This window comes from Carlito syrichta, unplaced genomic scaffold (genome assembly GCF_000164805.1).
Source record: "Carlito syrichta isolate Samal-C Ts95f unplaced genomic scaffold, Tarsius_syrichta-2.0.1 Scaffold246138, whole genome shotgun sequence".
In the NCBI taxonomy this organism is placed as follows: domain Eukaryota; kingdom Metazoa; phylum Chordata; class Mammalia; order Primates; family Tarsiidae; genus Carlito; species Carlito syrichta.
This window is the reverse complement of record NW_007190234.1, coordinates 81,770-107,934: the sequence shown is the minus strand read 5'-3', so window position 1 is coordinate 107,934 and position 26,165 is coordinate 81,770. Positions and strand designations below refer to the sequence as shown.

At 41.9% G+C, this 26,165-nt stretch overlaps 1 protein-coding gene across 1 annotated transcript in view; it reads left to right on the top strand.

Annotated features, from left to right (window-relative positions):
* Positions 1–26,165, top strand: part of LOC103253679 (TBC1 domain family member 22A-like) — an 87,271-nt gene that overhangs the window by 41,808 nt on the left and 19,298 nt on the right. Inside the window, exon 3 of the mRNA XM_021709510.1 lies at positions 22,322–22,431. Coding sequence (XP_021565185.1) covers positions 22,322–22,431 — 110 coding nt within the window. The remainder of the gene's footprint in view (positions 1–22,321; positions 22,432–26,165) is intronic.

Below are 26,165 nucleotides of genomic sequence, written 5' to 3'. Positions count from 1 at the left end.
AACCCACCCATCTGCCTGCCATCATCACCTGACATCAGTACCTGCGCTTGCCTGCCCCTTTGTGATGACTTGGAAGCAGACCACCACCCAGTCACCTTGATGATTTTCCTCCATCAAGGAAAATGTTAAAAAGGCTCAACCACAAGCAACCGGCAGCCATTGCCTTGCTAGACTCTGGCATGGCCATGTGCTCTTTGAGCTGTGGCTGTTGCCATGCTTCCTGGCTTTGGTCCCCTCCCCCACCTCGGGGAGGTGAATCTTCTCTCTTGCTTCTCTTTCTCTCTCTAATTTACTTTTAAATAAACTTTTCTTTTTTTTAACCTCTTTGTGTGTTGCAATTCTTCGCATTTACTCAGATCTCTGGGTTACTGGTGCTGTGCCTCCCCTCACCCCTCCAGCTCGCCGCCCTCACCCTGTCCGTACCCTAACATGAATCATTCTGGCTTGGCCATTGGGAGCTCTTTCAGTTGGCTCCTGGATTTCCCTGACATACCCCCATCATTCTGTGTATGTGTGTAGCCTTTCTCTAAAGAACCTGGTTCCTTTTATTGGAGGTTCATATTAGAAACCAAGATCTGTATGCCTGGTGTGCTTATTGTCAATTATCTTTAAAAGAAATTTTAAACAAGAAAAAATGCCTTTTATGTTTACCTACATTTTTACCATTTCCTGTCTTCTTAATTTTCTTGTGTAGATCTATATTTCTACCTAGTATCATATTCCTTCTGCTTGAAGAACTTTCTTTAACATTTTTGTAATGTACCTTTTGTTTATCTGAAAAAGAATTTATTTCACCTTTCTTTTTGAAACATATTTTCACTGGATACAGAATTCTGGGTTGAATTTTTCCTTGCAGTCCTTCAGCACTGTCATTTCATTGTCTTTTTGTCCTACATAGTTTCTTATTGGAAGTCTTGCTGTCATTATTATTTTTGTTCTACTTTTTAGAATTTGGTAGAATTCCCTGGAAGTTAACCTGCTCTAATATTAACATTTATTGAATGTTTATTTGTGTCAGGCACTTTGTTAAGCTTAGCTTTTCGTGTTTGTTGTTCTCCCGACACTCTTGAGAGGGAGAGAGGTATTTTTTTTTTCCAATTTATAGGTAAAGAAGCTGAGCATTGAGTAGGTTAACTGATTTGCTCAAGGCCATTTAGCAAGGAGGTAGCAGAGCCTTCTGATGCCAGAGCCTGCATTCTAACCACCCTTTATTGAATTTGTACCCTTTAGAAGGCCAAGGATCAGGTTGAGCTCATACTAGTCCAGTTAAAAAACTCTCACCACAATAGAAAGTACACAGGTATTAGAGTCAGACAGATAAGACTTAGCTCCAGTCTTGTTCTGCTTCTCACAGACTGCGTGACTTTGAACATGTCCTGTGTCTTGGTCAGTTTGTGTTTTCACCTCTGAAACAGGTAAGAATAGCTGCCTTGCTGTTTGCTCTAGGTCAGGATTAAGAGCATAATGAATGCTTTGGTCAACACACTGAAGCTTTCTTGCTTGAGGTGTGCTCGGTCATATCTTTTGAATTAATGAATTGAATTTTGCCCAGGTCAGATATCACATTGATTTTCCCATTCAAGGCTGAGAGTTGTGGTAACAACACACCTCCAGTGTCCTGCCTCATGTTTCACCCCCCTTGATTGACTTCTACTTCTATGCTCATCTTACCAAAGCACAGCCTTTGGATCCTAATGGCGTCCTTCCAGAAAGCATTGAGTGACTGGCTCCCTACAACTTCCATATTCAGATACAGAGCTACTACTGCAGAACCTTGACCTGCTGTTCCTGCCTGACTTCTCTCCCTTTCCTATTACCTTCTGCCTGAGGTTCTGAGGACCTACCCATGGCAGGTCCAGCCTCCAGATCCCTCCCTAGCCTCCTTCCTTTATTAAAACCCCATTCCCTAAGCCTATCTGTATTAACAACAACAACAACAATAAAATCCTAAGGATATCATGTTACAGAAAATACTTTATAAACTATAATGTTCTGGATAAACATTTGATATTTTCAGCTGTCTGTATCTCATGTATTTTTTTTTCGTTTCTTCTTTTTGAGTCCAGGTTGCCTAGACTGGAGTGCAGTGGCATGGGTCATAGCTCACTGCAGCCTCGACCTCCTGGTTTCAGGTAATCTTACTGCCTCAGCCTTCCAAGGAGCTGAGAGTCCAGGCATGCACCACCATGCCCAACTCCTGGGCTTGAACTCCTGGGCTCAAGCAGTCCTCCTGCCTTGGTCTCCCCAAATGCTGAGATTACAGACATGAGCCACTGCGCCCGGCTCCATGAACATATATTTTTTTTTTTTTTGAGTTGGGGTCTCACTCTGTCACCTAGACTGGAGTGCAGTGGCCGCTGCCGGCCACAGCAGCCTCGACCTGCTGGACTCCGGTGATTCTTCTGCCTCAGCCTTCCAAGTAGTTGAAACTACAGGCGCGCGCTACCATGCCCGGCTTATTTTTGATTTATTGTAGAGATGAGGTCTCGCCAAGTTGCCCAGGTGGGTCTCGAACCCGCGGGCTCAGGTAGTCCACTCACCTCAGCCTCCCAAAGCGCAGGATTACAGGCTGAGCCACCGAGCCCAGCTCCATGAACATTTTAAAGTGCCTTTTCTGGGTAGAGCATTATGCTAGGCCCTGGCTTGCATCCTAGAGAGCCCCCAAAGACTCCACTGTTTGGAGCAAGACCGAGTGAGACACAGGTTATAGGACAGTGCTTCATTGTGAGAGAGACGTGGTCTGTTTACTCTATGAGGATGTGAGTCAACCCCTACTCCAGTGGAGGGTGGGACAGGGGAGCTGAGGAGGACCTTGATACAGGAATGGAGGGGCATGCCAGGTAGAGGGAGAGGCTTGGAACCTGGGAGTGACTATGAGGGGGTAGACTGGTGAGTAGAGGTGACGGTTGCGGGGGGAGCCGTGGACCTAGAGTCCAGAGAAACCCAAGGGAGACCTCTCATGAAGAGTCCTGTGTGTCAGGCTGCAGTGCTTGGGTTTACTGTGGGGACTGAGACAAGCTGTGTAAGAGTAGTCCTAGCTAGGGTGAGGTGGCTAGACATGTATATTTATAGAACTATGTGCTTGTTGATTATTCAAGGCCCAAGTTAGTTGGCTCTCTCTTCTGTGGAGCTTCCTAAATCCTCCTTCCTCCAGGTGCTCTGTGCCTCTCTCCAGTTAGGCCCCGGGAGGCTGCATGTCTAATCGGCCTCCAGCCAGTATGCCTTGGGCACTCTTCTGTGTCTCTGGTGGGGTGTTACTCCTAGGTCTCAGGCCTACCCTTAATCAGGAAAGCTGAACAATGACACAATTAATTGCAATAGTGATAATTCTTTCAAAGGATAGGTAAAGGGCTTTGTGAATGTGCTTAATGGCATTCAGTGAGTCCCCTGGGCTTGCTGAGCTGTGCGTGACATGGCACAACCTGCAGGGGCCTATGTCATGGGGCGATGAACAGTAAGCGTGCATGGCCCCTGGCTCATGATGGGTAAAACAGAAGGACCATATCATAGTGGAGTCCTGCCTTCTGTTATGATGATTTGTCTGTTTGTGTTCTCTCACTCAGTTTCAAGTCCCTTGAAGGTAAGGCCACGTTCTTGACTTTGCATCTCTGTAGCTCCATACTGCAGGAGCTGAGGATACTAAGCTGACTGATTTGGAGGATGGGGGAAAAGCAGCAGCAACTGAACATGGCTAAGCACCAGTATCTATTCAACTGTCTGATTTGGGCCAGAGTGAAATGGGTCATCTACCCATTAGAGATCTAATTGAAAATAATACTGTGCAATTTAACACAGCAATTTCTTAACATTTTTTGCAAAAATTAGCAAAATGCTTCAAAATGGTACTTGCAATTGAAATGGAAATAATTGAATCCCAGTGAAGGATAAGTATCTTGTACTAGAATATCCAAGGAGGAATTGCTGATCAGCTTAGGGAGTTGAAGGGGTTATCTTTGTGGTATTTTATTGAACCACAAAATGTTATTTATAACTCATGTCAGGAGCAATTAAACTGATTGATGATTAAGAAAGTTTAATAGTTGAATAATAAGACGCGATTCTTGACAGCTATTTTTTCTCATTTTGGAAGCATATTTTATGAGTCTAATAACAGTGTTGAGGACGGGCTGTATAATATGTTGTGGGTAATTATATGGTGGTAATATAATATTCAGTCTAGTGTTACGTGGTATGTTACTTATAAAAAATTAAAATACCAATTGTGATTTTTTGATTTATTATTGAAGTGGTTTGTTAATTTTGACTTACCCAAAGCAGGGTTAATTAGTACATATTGATATATTTGATTAAAAGTACACTGATATCGAATTGAATAAGAAAGGCCAAACAAAATATTTTCCTATCACCCCAAATGGTATCATGATTTTAGTTATCTTTCATGTTTATATAAAAAGGTGGCTTCAACTGGGCATGGTGACTCAAGCCTATAATCCCAGCACTTTGGCAGACCGAGGTGAGAGGATTGCCTAAATCCATAGGTTTGAGCACAGCCTGGGCAACTTGGTGAGACCTCATCTCTACAGTGAATCAAAAAATTAGCTGGGTGTGGTAGCACGCGCCTGTAGTTCCGGATACTTGGAAGGCTGAGGTGGAAGGATTGCCTCAGCCCAGCAGGTCGACGCTGGGGTGGCCATGAGTGTGCCACGGCACTCCAGCTTGGGCAACAGAATGAGGCTCCAATTCAAAAAAAAAGGTGGCCTCAAGTGGACTTGAAATGTTTGCTTTGATTGGCAGCTCCTTGGGCACGATGTACCAGCAGAGGCTGCATTTACATTTTAAAAACAACCTATGCTACTCTTCTTAACACATGTTTATTATTTTTTGTGGTAATATTTATCTTTATGAACCATTTCTTATGTGTGGGAAAACCAATATATAGTTAAAAAATTCTTTTTAGAAATAAGCAGAGATGTTACAAAGTAGGAAACAAATGACTAATAAACTAAAAAAATAGTCTAGCTTCACAAGTAATAAAAATGCAAATTGAACCAACAACGCAGTTCTATTTTTGTCTATCAAATCAGCACAGACTAAAAAAGATAATACTCAGTGCTTTTCAGGTGAGATGAGATTGACACCCTTGTAATCTTTTTTTGTGAGACAACCATTCTGGAAAGCAGTTTAGTGCTCACTGAAGAGCTTGAGTACCTCACCATCCTAAGGAAGTAGAAGGAGGTATGTGTGAAGGTTGGTCACTGGGTGCTTACTATGGTGGCATCTGGACTAGTTGAGGCTCTGAAATAATCCAGTGTTTGCTCTGGCACCTGGTACAGGGAGGGATAATCACATAGTGGGGACTGGCCATTAATGATGGAGCAGGGAAAAGGCCATGAATCTGTGCTGTTACTTCTAGTTCACCTAAGCTCCTTTTTACGTGCCTTTAACAGAAACTCTTGGTAGTCTGTTTTTACCTCTTATATATTACCTTGTCAAACATTGTGTGTGAGGTACAGTGGACTCAAATTTAGAAATCTGTTTCTTTTTTAAAAATTTCAATAGCTTTAGAGGTACAAGTAAGCGGTTTTTGGTTACATGGATGAATCATATAGCTGAGAAGTCTGGGCTTTCAGTGAACCCATCACCTAAATAGTGTACATCGTACCTAACAGGTAATTTTTCATCTTTTACCCTCTTTCTGAGTCTCCAGTGTTTATTACACCACTCTGTATGCCTTTGTAGACACATAGCTTAGCTCCTGCTTATAAGTGAGAATATGCAGTATTTGGTTTTCTATTCCTGAGTTACTTCACTTAAGACAGTGTCCTCTTAGTTCTATGCAAATTGCTGCAAAATACATTATTTTTTTCTTGCTAATGACTGAATAAGTAGTACATGGTATATGTTTACCACATTTTCTTTATCTGCTCATTGGTTGATGGGCACTTAAGTTGATTCCATATCTTTGCAATTGTGAGTTGTCCTGTGATAAATACATGAGTACAATTGTCTTCTTTGTATAATGACTTCTTTTTCTTTGGGCAAATACCAAGTAGTGGGATTACTGGATTGAATGGTAGATCTACTTTTAGTTTTTTGAGAAATTTCCATATTGTTTTCCGTAGTGATTGTACTAATTTATATTCCCACCAATAGTGTATAGTATTTCCTTTTTACCATATCTGCACCAACATCTTTTTTTTAGACTTTTTAATAATAGGCATTCTGAGTGGGTTAGAGAGATATCTCATTGTGGTTTTAATTTGCATTTTCCTGATGATTAAAATGTTAAGCATTTTTCATGTTTGTTGGCCATTTGTATATCTTCTTTTGAGAAATGTCTGTTCATGTCATTTGCCCACTTTTTGATGGAATTATTTGCTTTTTCTTCTTTTTTCCTTGCTGATCTGTTTAAGTTCCTTGTAGATTCTGGATAAGAAATCGATTTTTCTAGGCTGGGCTCAGTGGCTTATGCCTGTAATCCCAGTACTTAGGGAGCCCAAGTCGAGAGGATTGATTGAGGCCAGGAGTTTGAGACCAACCAGGGCAACATAGTGAGACTTAGTCACTGCAAAAAAATTAAAACAAATAACCAGGCATGGTAGTGCCTGCCTATAGTCCCAGTTACTTGGGAGGCTGAGGCAGGAAACTGGCTTGAGCCCAGGAAGTCAAGACTGCAGTGAGCTAGGATTGTGCCACTGCACTACAACCTGGGTGACAGAGTGAGACCCTGCCCCCCACCAAAAAACCATATATATATTATTAATTAGCTTTTTATTATATATATACACAAAGTAAAAAATAATTATATATTATATATAATTATATATAATAAAAAACGAATTAATTCACTGAAAAAAAAGAGAAATCTGTTTTTCTTTGCATCTTTTTGAACCCTCAAACCCTCAATAACCCTCAAACTGACCTAAAGTACAGACCCAGGCTGTCTGCTGCCTCACACGAGCACAGCTGAGAACAAAAAGATACCCAGTCAACATCTAAGAGAACATATATTCTCCAAAGGGAAAAAAAAAAAAAAAAAAAACTCATGCACAGAACTACTGCATGAAGAGAATTCCATGCCATTAGTGAAGAAGACAAATACAGATCTTTGAGACTTTATCCCTTAATTTTAAGTAAGCCTTAATGATGACTTACTGTTTATCTTAGGCCACCGTTAGCATTGAACTTTAATTTCTTAATTGCTTTTGAGTAAACAGAGGGAGTCATTATACCAATACATTGAGATGATCTAATTTTTAAAAAACAGTTAAAAATTTCAGAAAATATGGCAAATGCATATCCATAATCATTCAACTTCTTTATAAATTTGCCCTTATATTCAATTTGAATAATTGCTGTAGATTCATACATAGGTTCTACCACAACCAACTCAAAGATCATAATGCACCTTAAGTCATAATGCATTTCTGTGTAATTTTATATTCCTATTACATTTGACTTTTCTAGTGACTCCATATATTTTTGGGACCATCCTCGGAGCTTATACCCATATGAAACAAAACATGCCTGCACCCTCAATTTTGCATTTTGTAATTTCACTATAGACATGACAAAGAAGAAACTCAAAGTCATTTTTTCAGGTAATTTAGTTGACAGAGACCAAGTAGCCTTGTCTGTACCAGGTTTTGATAGGGACTCAGTTCATGTACCAGGTTTTGATAGGGACTCAGTACATGGTAGTAGAGAGTGTTATAAACATAGTTGATACCCATTACTAATCTCAAAGGTATACATGTGAGCCCTGTGGAATTTGCTAGTCAGATAGTATTGTGTGTATGGATTTTGAAAGACTTATCTGGATTGTTTTAATTTTGATTGCTTAGTTTCTTGGATGTCTTTTTACAGTAACTGTAGGTTGCTGCATATTTTGTTTGCTGCATTTAATTGAACACACACTTCCTGAGCCTCTTTAGGGCCCCTGAGCAGGGTTCCTTGTGGCAAAACCTCTGCCCTTGAAGAGTGCACTTTCTAGTAGGAGACACAGATGTCTATAAGATTCCAGCTGAGGAGAGCTGACCTCTGATGGGATCAGTACCCACCTGCATGGCTTTGACTGGGAGCCTAGCGAATCAAAAAGGGATTTAAGGACCAGTCACAAACAAACAGTGAAAAAAGTTACACTTTACCAGAAAATAACAAATGCAAATTAGACCTCATTACAATGAGCAAAGATGAAAAGAAGATAATGGTGCTGGTGAGCCATCAGTGAGGAGGACAGTCTTGGACACTGCTGGCTGTAGTAAATATTTCAAACACTCCTTTCAAACATTTTACCAATACCTGTCAGGAGCCTCAGAATATTCTTTCTCTTTCATCTGCTGGTTTTACTTGAGATGTTTATCTGAAGAAAATCATCCTCAATGTGGCTCTCAACTTGAATTACCTTTTGCAGAAAAGAGGCTTATTGGGCATTCCTTATACTAGTACAATGTTTGAAATTCCCAAAGCAGAGTGAAATGAGGTTCACAGACATTGCCTCCATAGCAATTCTAATGTGTCGTCATGAAAGGCTGTCTGTGGTCACTCACTGGGCATGGCCTTGCCAGGAACCAGGTTGGCAACCCGGCTCCTCAGCTAGATTTCAGTTGCCCCGGGAGTGCTCCTGCTTGCCCATCCATCAGGAATCAATACATTTCAGCACATTCATCTCTCTCTATTGTATCCAGCAAATGGACCATAAAAATGAAGTAAAAAACTGCTTACATTGTAACTATCCCAACTGGATGGAGTAAAATCACAGATGGATATGAGGCTACTATATCAAAACAAAAATTGGACAGTCCATGTAACATAGCACAAAGCCAAAGCAAAAGAAGACTGATTCCTCTCTTTTTTTAAAAAAAATATACTACTGTTAGAAATAATTTAATCAATTGTGTGGCTGTCCATTTTATCAACAAAAAGAAATAGGTTCCACTGAAAAAAACACATCGACCTATCTTTAACATAAGGGGCCATGACCTTCCCCTCTTATATGTCAGTCTGCATGCAGGTCATCTGTAGATGGGGAGGGTCAGTGAATGTACTCAAAAGGCATAATTGCAGAATAGTCCTACAAATAATCCCCTTCCTAAGTAACAGATATCTAATTTGTAAACAGCTCTGCCCACTCTCTATCCCTGCCCTGAGGAGACTTCACACAAAGAAAGTATGCTTCATCCTGCCCAACCTTCCTACACAGAGGCACAGAATCAAGGCTCCAACCAACTGCACAGCCAGTTACTTTGCACCTGCCAGAAAATCAAATGGATACAGCTGACAGTCAAGGAGGGGCTGGAGCCTGACCCTCATACTAACAGGCAACTGCATCAACCACACTCGAGCCCTGGCACTCTGTAAACTTGGTGAGAGGGATCTCAGTTGGGATGTAAGGAGAACTGAAACATGAGCAGAATTTTGGAGTTAAGTGTCTGAGTGATTTATTAAAAACCAAGCATTGATGAGGAAAGAAGCTTAGTCTTTTGTGAATGGCCTCAGCCCAAGTTACCTTGTTGAAGCTGTCAGTGAAAGCTGAATTATCTTATTAGTTAAAGCAGCAAGCTCTTTCAATTAACCGGTACTTTAAGATTCTACATCATCTAAACAGCAAAGGTACCTGCAGTAGGACTTTCGGTGAGTGCTATTTATTGGCTTTTCACTGTGTTGTTAATAATAAAGTCCTAGGGCACTTGTTTCATACTAATGTGCCATTTCACTGTGTAACCTGTGAGGGACAGGGTGTCCTGCCCATTCTCATTTGGTTTTGGGACTTCTATCTTTTTGTCCAACTCCCCAGCCAGACCATGAGCGATGTAAGGGCTGAATCAGCCCAGAGCTGATTTCTCTTGGGCTCCCACAGCCCCCATCTCGGTACCTGCTGTACTGTCTGGGCTTAGCAAAGCTTTGTGGATCTTAAAGGGCTTGATATATTTTGTGAGGTTGTTCTGCAGAATGTATTCATTGACTCTTGAGCAGTGCATAGAGAACTGTGTTTTGAGTGGTTCTTGTGGTTCAGGGGGTCTATTTTTTTATTTTTATTTTTTGAGTAAGAGTCTCACTCTGTTGCCCAGGCTACAGTGCAGTGGCACAATCACGGCTCATGCAACCTTGACCTCCTGGGCTCAGGTGATCCTTCCGCCTCAGTCTCCCGAGTAGCTGGGATTATAGGTGTGTGTCACCATGCCTGGCTAATTTTTTGATTTTTTTTTTTTTTTTGGTAAAGATGAGTTCTTGCTTTGTTACCCAGGCTGGTCTCAAACTTCTGGCCTCAAGTGATCCTTCTACCTTGACTTCCCAAAGTGCTGTGATTACAGGCGTAAGCCATTTTTTATTATTTTTTTATCAGTAGGGAATATTTTTCAGCTTTGGAACATTGGCCAATTTTATCGGTGAGCTGGTATATCATATTGAATTTATTTAATAACTACTGATGTTGACCATTGCTTCATGATTTTAACTGACTTTCTTACATACATAACCTTTTTTTTTGTGGTATTTTCCTCATTCTCAGTTGGCCTACTTAGATATCTTACTGAGAAATAATTCTTTGTAGACAGTCTCAATCCTTGCCCTGTAATGAGTTGTAAATGTGTTCTCCATTTGTTTTACTTTTTAAGCTTTCACTTACAACTATTTAATATTTTAAAATATAAAGACCAGGTTTTTATTTTGTCCTGGGCTTTTGTCTAGAAGGCTTTTTTTCTGACCTGCTACATACCTGTATTTTAAGCATGTGTAGAAAGGATTCTTTGAGCTTGTCATTGCATTCTTGTTTCATCATTGTCCTGTGTGAAATGTCTTTACCTAAACTTTTCAGTGTGACTTTCCCTCACAGTAGAATGCAATCATCCCTTTATCTGTAGGCTCTGCATCCATGGGTTTAATAAAAATATTTAAAAAATGCATTTGTACTGAACATATAGATACTTTTTTCTTTTGTCATTATTTAAACAACTATTTACATTTACATTGTATAGGTGTCATATGTAATCTAGAGATGATTTAAAGTGGGATGTCCTACCTTTTGGCTTCCCTGGGCTGCATTGTGTAAAGAGAAATTGTCTTTGGCCACACAGAAATTATACGATGTAGTTAGTGTGTATACATAAGATTTAAAAAATATTTTTATTATAAAGTATAGAAAAATGAGAACAATATAAAACTAGTGAGAAGTTTGACCTTGTTTTTGTAAAACTAATCTATCAATGTCTGGTTTGATGAAAGTGGTTGCAATTCATAGTGAGTTCTCAAGGTGCTTGTCAGAAATGTTTGTTTGAATTTTGCTTTTTGTGTGCTTCATAATTGAAAACAGCTGTTCATAAATGTATGTGCTGCCAAAAAGTGATATGAATAAAGCGTGATTGTGATCTTTAAAAATGGAGCTACACATGGGGTCACAAAGACATGCTAAAAAAAATGATGTTAAAAGATTTTGTAGGGCCACATTACTAGCTGTCCTGGGCCTCATACAGCCCATGGACTGCACATGCCTGATTTACAGTATATAGGAGGATATGCATAGATTATATGCAAAAACTATGCAAAATCTGTGGGACTTGAGCATCTGTAGATTGGGTATCTGAAGGAAGTCCTGGAACCAATCCCCCTGAAATACCAAGGGAAAACTGTATTTCCACATGTGGAATGAACATTGATTCTCTTCTCCATGTGGTTAAACAAGGCCTTTGGAAATGAGTAGAGTCTTGTGTTGGTCAATGTTTCTTTACATTTGGCTCCATTATTAATGAGTTGAATGAGGAATCATTTTTTGCTGATTGATTTAAAGACCCATTTATTCTTTGAGGAATTATTTTTGACTTAATTAGATAAAAGGAGTAAATCAGTTTAATGAATTGATTTATGATCAGTTTGTGTTTTCAGATTATTATGACTCAAGAAAACTTATTCTCTATATAAATTTCTGCTGTCAGCCTTCTGAAAGATGAGTATTTCTGTAGAATCTTCTTCTAATTGGAAACACAGCATCAGAAAGGTCTCAGCCAAAAGTCTTATATTCCTGTCCTCATTAAGGAATAATGAAGGGCCTAATCCTTTAATGTAGTGAGTAATGGAAGGAAAGTTTTCGTCCTGTGGGCGTGATGGAAGGTGCTAGCCCTATGCTCCTACGATGACATTACACGATTTAATGACCTGCGTGGTCCTGGGTGATTGTGCATACCTTCCCACAGATCTACAGAGGGGCAAGAGCGGAATGAAAACCTGCTGCACCAGACAATTGGGACACAGGGATCCATAGGGATCAGATGTACATCCTGTTTGCCTGAGAAACTGCACCTATGGTTTTCAGAGCCTCGCTCAGCTCTTCGAGGGTGTATCCAAATAGCAAAATCATTTTACTTTTTCCTCAGATAATTCTGAGTTTTTTCATAAAGGAGACAGGGCACATTGTTGTGTGACATCGTTTGAAAGAATGCTTCCCTCATTTTGAACAAATTCTTTTTCATTTTAATATTGTTTGCATTGTCATTAGTAGAAGGAAATTAAACTTGATATATTATCTTAAATTCAGCAATAACTTGAACATTTCTTTTAACCAGATAAATTGGGATTCATTGTTTTCTTTCTTCAAACAACACCTTGGCATGATGTCCACTGTGTTCTAGTTCTAATTCATTCATCCAGTTCTAGTTCACCATGTAATTCACCCTTCTTCCTAGACTGCAAGCTCCTTGAGGAAGGCGGTTCACTCACTTGGCATGTGTTTACTGAGCACCTACTATGTGCCAGTCATTCCTTTTATCTCCTACCTCCGAGTGCTCTCTCTATAGTGGAGTATGGCAGCAGACAGGTAAAGACGTGGATCGAAGTGACACAGCAGGACGATGGACTCTCTCTCTGCCACATTGTGTCCTTGTGGTGTGTGGCCCATGGTGGGGTTCATGCCGGGTTCTCCAGCAGTTTTGAACCACAGGGGCTACATATGTACCTCAGCAGCACTGGGGCTGGCAGGCTCTCGGTGGGAGCACCTCCACCAGCCTGTGCCCTCCTCTTCATTTTCTTAGTGCTTTCTCTACATCAAGTCCCTGCCTCCATGCTTGCCAGGATGGGCTGGCTCCTCACATGCAGTGCATCCTGCAGCAGCAACACTCTCTTGAAGCCCGGAACTGAGAATGTCGCTCTAGTGCACATGTCTTCCCCGGGCTCCCCTTCACTTTACAAGGAGTTCCAGCTTTGAGGCCTCTGCCTCGTGCTCCTCAAGAGCTCTTCCTCCACCTCTGTTGTACAGTCGCGTGTCTTCTTTCCCATCACCTGTGTTTGGTCCTACTGTGCTGCAGGTTTAGTTGGAATGTCACGGGCTCCATGTTCATGTTTTCCAGGGCTGGTCAGGGCCTCCGTGCCTTCTGCCCCTTGTCACACTGCTCACCCTCCACTTGGCAGGTTCCTTATTTACAGATGCAATTGTGTAAGTTGCGTCTCCCTGTAATAGATGATCGGTAAGTTTATACTAGGAGGACGAATGAGTCAGTGAGTCAGATGAGTGGATGAAAACATCCTCTTCTAGACTTTAAGTGTATTCTTTGTTTCATCTTCACCTTTCTCCCAGTCCCACAGTTTCTTGCACATAAAAGTGCTTAATACTTGTTAATATAATAAATTGTTATTTCAACAAATAGCATTTCTGTTAACAAAAACTACTCTCAGTATTATTAAAAAGTCAAGAATCTGTCAAGCCAAAAGAATGTTATAAGATTAAAAAATTTGCTTATTGCAAAAATGACATTATTAAAACAAAGATGATGAAAGATATAGAAAATATCTTTTACTTTTTACTTCAGCATTCTCACCACTGTTGTTATTTCCCAAGGGTTGTCAGGTGTTGTCTTTTTTCCATATGGAATTTGATACCAGCTTTCTAATACAAAGACTAGACAAGCTGCTTCACTAACATTGCCCTGTTTCCGAGCTTTGTGGCTTCCTGCTTGGTGGTATGTTTTTATGAGGTTGGAAACCCCTGACTGGGGTCTCATTTGGGGTGTAGTTGGGATGGAAAGCAGTACTGTGCTGTTGGTGAGAAGAGAGTGTTTGTTCTCGTCATTTGGGATCTCTCTTGGGGCCAGTAGTTGATAGTTGGATATGGCCAAATGCTGCCATCTTGCCTGACCCGCGCTGAGCACCTTGTCCTTGTTCTGTGTTAATTGTCTGCTGATGTCTCACCCGCTGACCTTATGCCTTTGCTTGTGGGCTGCAGGCCGGCAGCCCAGGTTTAAAAGCAGGGAGCAGAATCTGGAACTGTGACCATGGTTCAGTCTATAACCTTGAGTTGAACGTTATTTATATTAGAATTAAGCATTTCTACTGCTAAGCTGATATGCTCATAATGTTAGTTGTTTTTGCTGAACCAGAGTTTTCTGAATTGATAGTCTTGAGATGTGATGCTACTCTCACCAAAGCAGGACTTTTTCTCTGCATTGGAACCCAAATCTATGTAATTAAGTGTTAAAATCTCTATCACCAAAGTGTCAGGGTTTCAAATTTAAGACTCCCAAGTTGGGAAATGCGAAAGATTAGATCCATAGAGCAATTCCATCTTGCTTATAAAGAACAGAATATTTTTGATTACCAGTTAAGCGCCTAATTATGTGGAGAGGTTTATTGCAGGGTTTGTGCAGTAAAGGTGATTAACGTAGTCATAACAACAGTAACCCACTCCCTTTCCTGTCTCTCAGTGCTCCCCTGCAGGGGCTGGCTTTTTACCCGCAGCATTTGTGCTGTAGGTGATCAGTTGCTGTCCTCCTTACCTTGGCACTCAGTGTCCTAGAATCCTTTGAAATGAAAGGAACTGTTTAAGTCTGAAGGAATTTCCCCTTTCCAGTTACCAAGGTCTTCCATTTCGTTTAATATGAGAGAGAACTTAGCTCTGTGTCAGGCCTTTTTGTCTTCTAGCACTCCTTGATATTGACAAAGCCAGATTCCAGTCCTCTGGTCCCCTGGCCATTTCAGAGACTGACTCATGGAGGTACAGGAGGCCTGTGAGGGAAGTGAGCCCCTTCAAGAGGCCCAGAGCTTGACTTGGTGACAGGTTCTTTTAGTAAATGACAGAAGAGGGGGGACTTGCACCGTGTGGTATGACTAAGGGATTGTTGTTTTCACTTATGAAGTTGTACTTTTCTAGAGTTATAACTGCACATGGAGGATTTAGTCAGTGACTGACTAAATCTTCCCAGCTTGGGAGTCTTAAATTTGAATCCCTCCTCTCCTTACTGAGCCAGAGACCTCCGTGCTGCAGCCCCAATGGAAAGAGCACAGACTGTTTTCAGGCAGACCCAGGTTCACAGCCAGGCTCTGCCACTTCCTGGCATGGGACCTGAGCACATTATCTCCCTGCAGCCTCCTTATCTTTGCCATGTAGGTATTAACCTCATCAGGGGCTTGCGGATTGGAATGAGGTCCTGTATGGGCACATGGGCTTCCACATATAGAGAACCTGCTGTGGGAACACAGCACAAGTACCCTGCTCAACAGCAGGTGGTCTACTGCCTGATCAGCTGTCTTGTGGGCAGCCCTCATCACTTGAACGTTCTGATTTTGAGTTCACCAGTCTCCCTGTTCTTTTCATCCTCTGACCCTTTTTGTTTTCTGGATGTGGAAAGATGGGCCAAAAATTTCTGTTCCTTGTTTCCCTAAAACGGCTTTTTGGATATTTCAGAGTAGCAATTATATCCCTATGTAGTCTTCTCCTTACCAGGCTAAATAGCTTTCATTCTTCTATTAATTCCCTATACCTATCCATATGTCCACACATCTACCCATTTGTTTGTCTGTCTATCCATCCATCCAGATTGGTGGAACAGTCAGAACTCATTGGTGGAACAGTCAGAACTCACACTGGACATGGTGATTGTGCAGTGCTGTCCATACTGTGTATTACTGATCTTGTCCACAGAATGCCAGCATCTCTCCTCACCTTAATCATTTGGACCCCAAAACATCCTACAAGTTTCTCAAAACATTTACAAGGGCTTTGCCACTACCCTTGGGGAATTTTGCTCTAGGCATATTTATCTGGTATACCTTAGTTGAACTATTCCAAATGACTTAAACAACATTATTTTTCCTATTACAAAAATAACTGTTCTTTGTGAAAATTGACATTCCCTTTTGCTCCATACTCTTTGTCAGAAAACGAAGAATGGGAGTTTCCTGTCCTCCACCCCTCACACCCCCGTGCAGGGATATCCAGGGTTTCCTGTTTGTGGCATTCTTTTGAGTGATGTTTTCTGTGTGCACATATACAGTTGTGGAGATCTTCATGTACACAGAGTTGTTGATAAAGGTGAGATTAATTTGCAGATTTTTTTTCTTAATAATATAACAGGACAGCATCTTCAAAGGTGGTTAGTTAAATGATTTTCCACAGCCTTTCTAAGACCTAATAAAGCAAGTGAGATGATTTTAACCCATTTCCTTTTGATTTTATTTATTTTTATTTTAGAAAGTAGTATTTATTGAGAAGACAGAAAAGCTCTCACAGTGGGAGGGAACCTGAGGGGGTTGTCCCCCATTTCCTTTTTTAGGAAAAAAAAAAAAAAGTGCAAGGCAGGCAGGTCACTGCTGTGTTCATTTAATTTTACATAAATGTGCTTTTTGAGACTAAAGCAAATCTGACTGGTTTTCAATGTGAAAATAAAATATGAAAACTTTTCTTGGATTTATTTCTTAACAGAACTTGTATCTAATCCTAATGTAACAGAAATGCATGTGATGATCAGTATTTAATAATTTTTTTGGTGTGTGTTAACATAATGTGTAGGAATGCTGCCTGTTTTAGGATTTAACATTTTCAGTGATCAAGAGTTACTTTAAAAAAGAATTACTATATTTTGTAAAGGAATACCACTACTAAAACTGGAATGCTATAAATAGAATACCATTTGTTTCTAAAGACTATTAATATGCTAGAGCAGCGGTCCCCAATCCCTGGGCCGTGGACCAGTACTGGGCAGTGACCTGTTAGGAACCAGGCTGTACAGTAGGAGGTGAGCAGCAGGTGAGTGGAGCTCCACCTTCTGTCAGATCAGCAGTGGCATTAGGGTCTCATAGGAGAATGAACCCTATTGTGAACTGTGCATGCGAGGAATCTTATGAGAATCTAATGCCCGATGAACTTCCCCGCAATCCTCGTACGTGGAAAAAATTGTCTTCCATAAAACTGGTCCCTGATGCCAGAAAGGTTGGAGACCACATACTAGAGCGATGCCAAAATAATAGTAAAAGTGAGATATTTCAGGGCACACTTTGGAGGTAAGGTTAGGTCTGTAATCTGTAAGTTATCCTGGGATAAATGCTCCAACTGCAAGCGCCACTCCTGAGTATTCTTGGGGCAAACAGAAAAAAGTGTTAAATTCAGTGCCTGTTTTTACATCTTGTGACTTTACATTCTGTCTTAGTCCACTTGAGACTGCTCATGTTCTGCCCTGGGCTGTGGGAATACCTTTTCTACCTCCTCCAAGTTCTCCTAGGGTTAGCTGTGCACTTTTTGGTCTCCCATCTACCCTGAGGGATCTCTGGAGACTACAGCTTTCTCAACTTAGTGTCCCCAGGCCCTGTAGGAAGGTGTTGGGGCTGATGTGGGGCAAGTGGAGTCTTGGTACATGTTAGATACAGTGTTTATATATGCTGGTGTTAGTTTATAGTTGAAAGAGAAAAGTTAACAATAGAATCAGGTCTATTGAAATAAACTGATTTAAAGTTCATTATTTTTAATTATGTGTTTTGCATAAATATCATATTAGAAAGTCCTCAAAATAGCCCATCCCTGTGGTGGCTCCCAGGAACCAGTCAGTCCTTCTTGGCTATGAGGAGGCTGAGGTTGTGTACATTTCCCCCAAACACTCCTGTCAGTCTAGGGGTGGCCTGCACATCACCCACCTCCTGTCACAGTCACTGCTTCAGGCTCAGGAAAGAAATATCTAAGGCCAGATCTCCAAGGCCCTGAAGGGATAGCACTGCCCAGAAACCCTGCTCACTACTATGGCCATCGCAGTATTTTTTTTTAGGCCTCACCTTCCATTTGTTGATAGTCTCATTCTACTTGCCTACTTTCTTTTTACCTGTGCATTTATAACTTTTCCCCTTGAATCATATTTCTTTCTTTGAACGCTGGTATTACTTGGAATCACTCAGTGTCTATGTTTTATTTTCTCACTTGTAACCTTAGCTGAAAAATCTTTCAATTGATGTCACTGCTGTCATTTCTGCCTTCCTTTGGTGTGACACATGTTTAGGTAGTGAAAGCCAACCTTGTTGTTGTAGGCTACATGGCTGTGAACATTCTACCCTGGATGACTCAGGTGCCTGGGGCTTTGTTCACATTCTGCCTTCCTCCCTGCTTGGTCTCCCTCCCTCTTTGCCCCATGCTTGGTGGAAAATGTGTACCTTTGGGAGTTGAATGGTTTTGAGTTGAAATCTGTCACAGTCCTTGGCCATCTTGGAGTCCCGGTTCAGAGGACCATTCCCACCCCATATGTGGACTGTCTCCAGTCCTTCTGGCAGATGGTTTAGTAGATCAGCATCTAGCAGATGGACCCTATGCTAAACTTGCTGATCTTGACTGTGGTTCTGTCCAGACCATGCCTCTAGGGACCCTTTGTGCTCTGGCTTTTGTGGGGCCATGTACCCAATGTCTCTGGGTGGTCTTGGAACCCCCATTGCTACCCCTCAGGAGCCAGACATGACAGCCTGGAGTATTTTCTGCAGCTCCTGACTCTGCTGTCACATCCTGGGGATCCAGAGTGTCCTGTTGGCTCCAACAACATGAGGGTGCTTTCTCAGGTTGGGAAATATTTATCTCATTCTAACAATAAGGGTAATTTCAATTTGTTTGGCATTTAGAAGATAAATTGACATAGGGGTTTTCTGAGTTAAATGCCATTGCTTCATTATGTTGAAGAGTAACAAATAACCCATTGTGAGAAATGACACCTAGAATAGGCCACTGGCATTTCCTTGGATAAAATGCTCCAGCTAAACAGACTAAGAAAGAGTGAGGCTTCTGCTTCTCTTGTGCAGGGCTTGTGTTTTGCAGATCTGGGCTGTGATAGCCCACTTGCATCTGTGAACTTGAAGAGAGGCTGCTGAGGTTTGGAGGGGGACTTTATATCCCTGTTTACCTTTTATTATATCTGAGGAATTATCTCCATGCTTGGAAGGCCCTTGAAAGAGAGACTATGTCATTGGAAAACTTCTCGAAAGATGTCCTCTGATGATTGTTGCTGATTCAATTCCCTGAGATTGGAAAATAAAATCAGATTCGCTCTAGGTCTGCAGAATGTTGACTTGCTTCTGCTGAAGTTGTTTTCACTGTGAGGGAGCTGTACTGCAAGGAGACCACTTATACTCAATCCTGTGTGGTTGACCTTTGCAGTTCATTCCAGTAGGAAAGGCATTATGATGTGGCTGGACTTGGTGTTCCAGCTGGCCTGTCCTATTTGTTCTCCTCACTGTCTTACAGAGCACATAATGAGCACTTGGGTGCTTAGTTTCTGCATCTGTAAACTGGCAATGATAACACCTCCCACCTCTGGCTACTACAAGAGATTTGGGAGATAGAGCCTTTCCCTTGGAGTCCCTCTGGGGGTCTCATCAGCGGAGATGCTTAGATTAAGCAGTGAGCTCCTGGGCCAGCAGGCTTCTGAAACCAGGTACCTTGCCCCATGAGCTGGAAGGAGAGAGCCTGCAGTCCCACAGGACCTTGGTGGGGAGCTGCCAGGAGAGTGCTAATGTCAAGGGTGCACTCAGGCTAAGAAGAGGATCAGGGAAAAGAGCCTGTTGGGCACCCTTGTCATTCCAATCCTGCATCTGAAGGAAGGGGCCTGGGATGGTGAAAACACTGGGCTGAGGGAGTGAGGGTCTAGGTGCATCTAGGATGATGTGAGCTATGGTATCCTTTACAAGCCTGGGTCTCTAACTGACTCACTTTCACCGTGTGCCTCTCTACCTTCATGCCACTTGGATGACCAGCACCTAAACATTTGTTTTCAATTTGTAAAGTTGTCTATTTTCCCCTTTAATGCATCAACTTCTTGAGGGCATTGACTTTCTCACTCATCTCTGTTCCCCGTGCCTGGGATGTAGGGACAGAGATCTCCCACAGGACACCTGCAGTCTGCTGCTTACATACCCTCACAGTGGAGACAACCCAGGGTGGCTCACCATCTGAGGAATGCAGGAACACAGTGTGACCCATTCATACAATGGAATGCTGTTCCACCATAAAAGGAGTTTCTGATATGTGCTGTCACGTGTACATGGATGAACACTGAAAAAATTATGCTGAATGAAAGGACCCAGTCACAGAAGGCCATAGTGTATGATTCCTTCAATATGAAATGTTAGAACAAGCAAATCCATGAAGACAGAGGGCAGGTTCATGGTTGCTGGGGAAGGGAATGTCTGCTAAAGGGTCCAGAGTTTCTTTTCAGGGTGTTGAAAATGTTCTGTGACTAGTGGTGATAGTTGTGCAACCCTGCGAATTTACTAACTATTGAATTGGGCACTTGAAAGGGTGTATTTTATGGCATGCAAATTATTTCTTAATTAAAAAACCCCAGAACCAATCCAAACCAAAGCAATACCCATTGAGCAAGTGAGAGAGTGCATGAGTACATGGAGAACAGAGTGCTATTTTTTTTTTTGAGTCGGAGTCTTCACTCTGTTGTCCAGGCTAGAGTGCAGTGGCACACTCATGGCCACTGCAGCCTTGACCTGCTGGGCTCAGGTGATCCTTCCTCCTCAGCCTTACAAGTAGCTGGAACTTCAGGTGCATGCCATCATGCCCGGCTAACCAGTTGCTCAGGGTTGTCTCAAACCCCTAGACTCAGGCAATCCTTTAGCCTTGACCTCCCTAGAGAGCTGTTTTTGTTAGCATGTCCTCCCAAACCATCCCCACCATCCCTAAGAGATGTGTGACTGGTGAACTGGTTTGAATCTGTGCTCACTGACTTGCATTCCCGCAGGCCCTGCTGTGTTGGATGCATGTCCAAGGCTGTTGTCTTCCTGCCTTGGCCCATGAGGCCACTTCGAGTGACCAGCTGGTCGGCTCCTGCCTGAGTATTGGAAATGCTCTTCCCCTTAGACCTTTTCGGTTTGTGTGGTGAACCAAGTGCAGTGGGAGATGGTCTGTTCATCTCCACTCTTCCTGGTTGTATGCCTGAGCGTGAGTCAGGAATTGTGTAGGGTTGTGACCAAGGAACCGATGGCAAAGGGATTGGATCATTATGGAGCATGAATGTGAGGTGTGCCTCTGAGTCCTTCCTGTGTGAGGAGCAGTTAAGGAGCTGGGTCTGGGTCAGGTGGTGGGGCTGCACCCTGATTACCCCCTCACTTTCCAGGCCGCTCAGCATGGCGTGGCTATTGTTCGCTGCACCCTACTGTCCTTAGGAGTACTGGAGTGATAACAATTGAGTAAAGGAGCAAATACATTTAAAATGTGAAGAGTGCTTGACTTATAATAAGTAATCAATAAATGTTAGCAATTAGTATTTTTGTTGTCGTTATTGTGATTTTTATCTGCTTAAACCTTCTAAATATATTCTAGGCTAGAATTTTTTTCTTAAAGAACATTTTCCTTGCAAAGATTCCATGTACGTTTGCAAATAAAACAAAAGTAAAAAATTAAAAAATAGGGTACATAGTTTTTTAAACATTTATGAGTGTTATGCTGGATGATAGCAATTTTTATAAGGATCTAAAATTAGTTTGTTCAAGCATCTGATAAGCCATTTCAATTAGGCATCTGTTTTGCATGTTAAAACTTTTAGGTTATGTTTTCTCATTAGGTTTTTTTTTTACACTTTAAGAAAGAAATTATTTAGAACCCCATTGTCTATTATTTCTTTGAAGCACATCTGTCTTACTGCTTTCTGGGGTATTTGATCAAAGTATGGAAGTGTATACCCAGTGTAGTTTTGGGAACTCCAACCTTGGAAGCAGGGTTTTAGAGATTTTATTGTGAAATGAATATGTAAATATGTTAGAAGCAGAGTTTAAAAAATCTGAAGAAACTGTCAGACCTCTGTTAGGAATAAGTAGTATATTCTAGGTTGTCCCTTATTAGGATGTGAAATGCCTGAGAAGCAATAATTTGCAATATATTAATTATGTTAATTAATTGGAGAGGATTCAGAATATTAATAATCTGCAACTAATTAGGTATTAAAATTGAGAACCATTAAGTGATGAGGTGGAAGACTACATGAGTCATTTAGTTAGACTCATGAAAAATGTGAATGAGGGGTGCTTGGCGCAGCGTGCAGATCTCTTCATCAGCGGGCCTCTTCGCTGTGCTGTTTATCTCATGTGGTTAAGTCTCCTTGTCTTTTCCATGCTCGGCACCACACAGAAGCAGAGGAGGTGGACACCGTGGACGTCTCCAGCGTGCCTGCGGAGGTGCTGCACAACATTGAGGCTGACACCTACTGGTGCATGAGCAAGCTGCTGGATGGCATTCAGGTGAGCCCCCCTCCCGGCTTCCTTCAGTCCATGACGTGGAAAGAATATGGGGCTTCACACCTCAGGCTGCTCTGAGTCTTAGCATGGCCCTTTACTCACCTTTGAAGCCTCAGTCTCTATATATGGAATAGTAGGATGAGGGGTGAGAAATGGTGTGTATGCTTCTCATTCTGGGGACAGTCATGGTGTCCTGCTGATGGTCAAGTGGAAGGCAAGGTGCAGAGTCTGATCCCCATGGATTTTGGTCTCCCGACCCTGCTATCTGCAGACTCCAGCCACCAGCACCACATGTAGGCAGTGGTTGACAGTTGTTGCTTGTAGCCAGTCATTCAGAAGGATGTTTCCCTGAAAAGGCATCAAATCTGGGGCTACAGCTCCTGGTTTAGAACACCCTCTGTGAGCCTTCTCTCTGCCAGCTACGGTAGCCAGGGCTTCTAGTATTCAGTATGTCACAGCTGTGCCTGGCCTTAGGGAGTAACATGAGCTGGTGGTAGTCTTGTGGACCATGATGGGGGCTGTGCAAAAGCCACAGGTCTCCTAGTGACAAGGATCAGTGTGGGGAAAAAATCCCATACAGTGCCAGGGAAGGGCCCTCTTGGCTGATGAGTCAGAAATGAGGACTGAAGCTCACCGATGTTGTAGAAAAATGACTGAGGTGGATGGATGGGCCCTCAAGTGTGGTGTGGAGCATTTTAGGTTTATTGTATGCCAACACACCCTTCCTAGATAACTGCTTTGTGTGAAGTATTGTGCTCCGCACCTAAGAAATAGTGATAAGTAAGGCGTGAGGCCTGCCTCAGGAGCTCACTGAGGATGGAGACTAGACCTTAGGTACAGCATGAGGGGACAGAAGGCACATGCCCTCGAGGACCCAAAGGTGGGATAAACTATATTTCAGAGGAGGAGGGTGAATATTCTCACAGAGCAGGACTTGTAAATAGAGGAGGAAAAAACCTAGAGCAGTGTTCCAGTTGATAAAAGTTTTCTGAGGTCCCAGACTTCTAATATCATCCTGGGTGGTCTCATGCAATTGACCCACTGCAAAGTGAACTGGAGGGCCTGCCAGGAGGGTCAGTGTGTTCTGCCAACCTCCCTGTATTCCAGCATAAAGGTGTGTAGAACCCTGCCTCTAAGAAGGCAAATTGTGATTGTATGTCACTGGTCATCTGCATTTCCTATCAGGGCTTGGCTTTTCCTGAGTCTTGTCATAACATTGGTTCCTGATACCACCAGGTGAAGAGAACTCAACTGAGTTACTTGATTTGAAATGGTCAAAATAAGGCTTTTATAAAATGTAAGCTTAATTTGAATATATTAGCTAAAATGGTTATATTGAGAAAAACTTTGTAGGTTCACATGACTTTTAATAACTTAGGAATTGATGAAGTAGAAGCTCTTTGCATAACTGAAGAATGGAAACCTCATATCTATGGCTGATCCAGACTCCTTGTGACTTATTTTGTTTCTTGTAAAGAAAAATATACCTGTTAGAGATATATTTTGGCCCAAGCATCAATTCATCATTTTCCCTACTTTGCTAATATTTTCATGTTTTATTCTTTCTCCCAGACCTTAAGGCTTTTACCCCCTTAGAAAAGGGATTGAATCATAATGTAAAACTTTATAAATTTCAAATGTCACTTCTGATCGTGAGTGATGGAGCTTGTGCCATTTTAATATAAGATTATCTGGCATCTATTTGTAAATAAAATTCACTGTACAATGAAATCGATGCTGGCTTTTCATTTTTCACCTGAGATTTGTGGTCTGATGAAATGGTTTATTGACAGGGCCGACAAGTGTAAGGGATAATGCTTTTCTGGTGCATGTGTTTACAGTGTGTCTCAGTCCAATGGCAGTAATCCATCTTTCTCTCACATGGTTGTGACTGGTTCCACGTGATCCTCACTGGAAGTAAGAGTTGAGGGATGTCAATTCCCACCATGCAGCAGACTTGGGAGCTTGCCTGTGATTTCTGTAGCTGTGGACAACCCAGCTGAGCTCCTCATGGGGATTGTTGTAGTATATACAAGCCCTACTGCCATTTTACATTTAGAGAAATGTGAGGGTATGAAGAGGTTTAAAACCAAAGCAACAAATGGACCAGTGTCAGCTTCAGATGGCATGGATGCTTCTGCCTCTTGGCTCATTTCCCTATTCCTGATCTCATCTACTTCCACTTCATTCTGCTTGGAACTGCTAGAACCATCTTCTTTAAGCATGCTTTTAATCACATCATTACCCTGATTGAAAACCTTTGAGAAAACTCTTTCTTGGTTTTGTTAAGAGCAGCTCTGAGTCTGGCTTTCTCCAGTTGTTCCCAGCATTTTACCAAGGTCAGGGGTATTATCAAGTTGTGCTGTCTATGCCATTGCCATAGACACTTCAGGGGAGCTGCTGAACCAGAACTGTGTGCTAAGCCTTCCTCAAGAGGAATGAGGACTCCTAAAGGACCTCTTGGGCTCACAGTTTCTGTGATTGGAAGGTAGTCACAGAGAGGATGAAGAGGACCTACCAGCATCCTGCATGATGGTGCTTCCTGATGTTGGTGTTCTCTCACTAACAGGTCAGAGATTACATCTCCCCACACAAGGCTGATACGGATTGAGATGAAACCACTTGCCCGAGAAGACATAGCTTTTGTTAGAACCCACATTGGTTGCTTTATGACCTTTCCCAGCTGAAATATGTAGAAGTGAGCTCCCTTTTGCGGGAGAAGTTCTAGAGGGCAGAAACAATTGGATATCCTGGGTAGTAGTTGCTGTGTTTTGTTCATCTTTGAATCTCAGTTTGAGTAATCTACCAGGTTTCAGTAATTAATTGATAAGCTTTGTGGTTTTGGGCAGAGTGTGGGAAGTACCTCCTCTCTACAGATGCTGGGTACTATCAGAAGACTTTGGTATGTGTGAGTCAGCATCACCCTGCCATCCCCAAGGGGCCCAGAACCTAGAGGGGTGAGGCGGGGAGAGAGGGCAGCTGATGGAGATGAGGACAGAGCACTGGGGAGGAGGCTTTTGGCCTTAGTAAGATGGCTAACTAGGACAAAGAACAAGCCACTCCTCTCTCAGCAAATGCCTGGAAACACTGTATGATATTGAACAAAAATTGTTTAATATATATCGTGGAACTACTTAACAACAAGGAGAAGTCCTCCTGAAGAGAAGAGTGCTAACTTCACTGGCTGATACTAGTACATCTGAGGGGCATTTTCAGACCAAGTAATGCCTAAGAGTTTAGGCTGCATTGCCTTGGCAAGGGTATGACAGGATGAAAGCTTATCCTACACAGGGAAGCCCTGGCGCTGTCCAGAAGCAAATATAGTGGTTCAGCAGTGGACATGTGCAAGCCTCTGTGTCTTAGTATGTTTTACATTCCTAAAGATTTCTGAAGAACCCAAAGATCTTTTATTTGTGTGGATTAATTCTCTTGATATTTACCATGCCAGAAATTCAAATGGAGAAAATTTAAAAATATTTAGTATTTTATTTAAAAATAACAGTGACAAAGCCATTATATGTAATTATAAGAGACAACAAAAAAATTGTTTTGTGAGAAGACAAAACAGGCATTGACATTTTTGTGTATCTCCTTAATGTCTAACTTAATAGAAGTCAGAAGAATGCTCATATAGGCTTCTACATTCAATTTGTTGTGATTTTTTTTTTCCTTATTTTTTGGCTGAAAAGAATCCAGCCCCACCCAGATATGTAGTTGGAAAAGAGAATGTTTTAAAA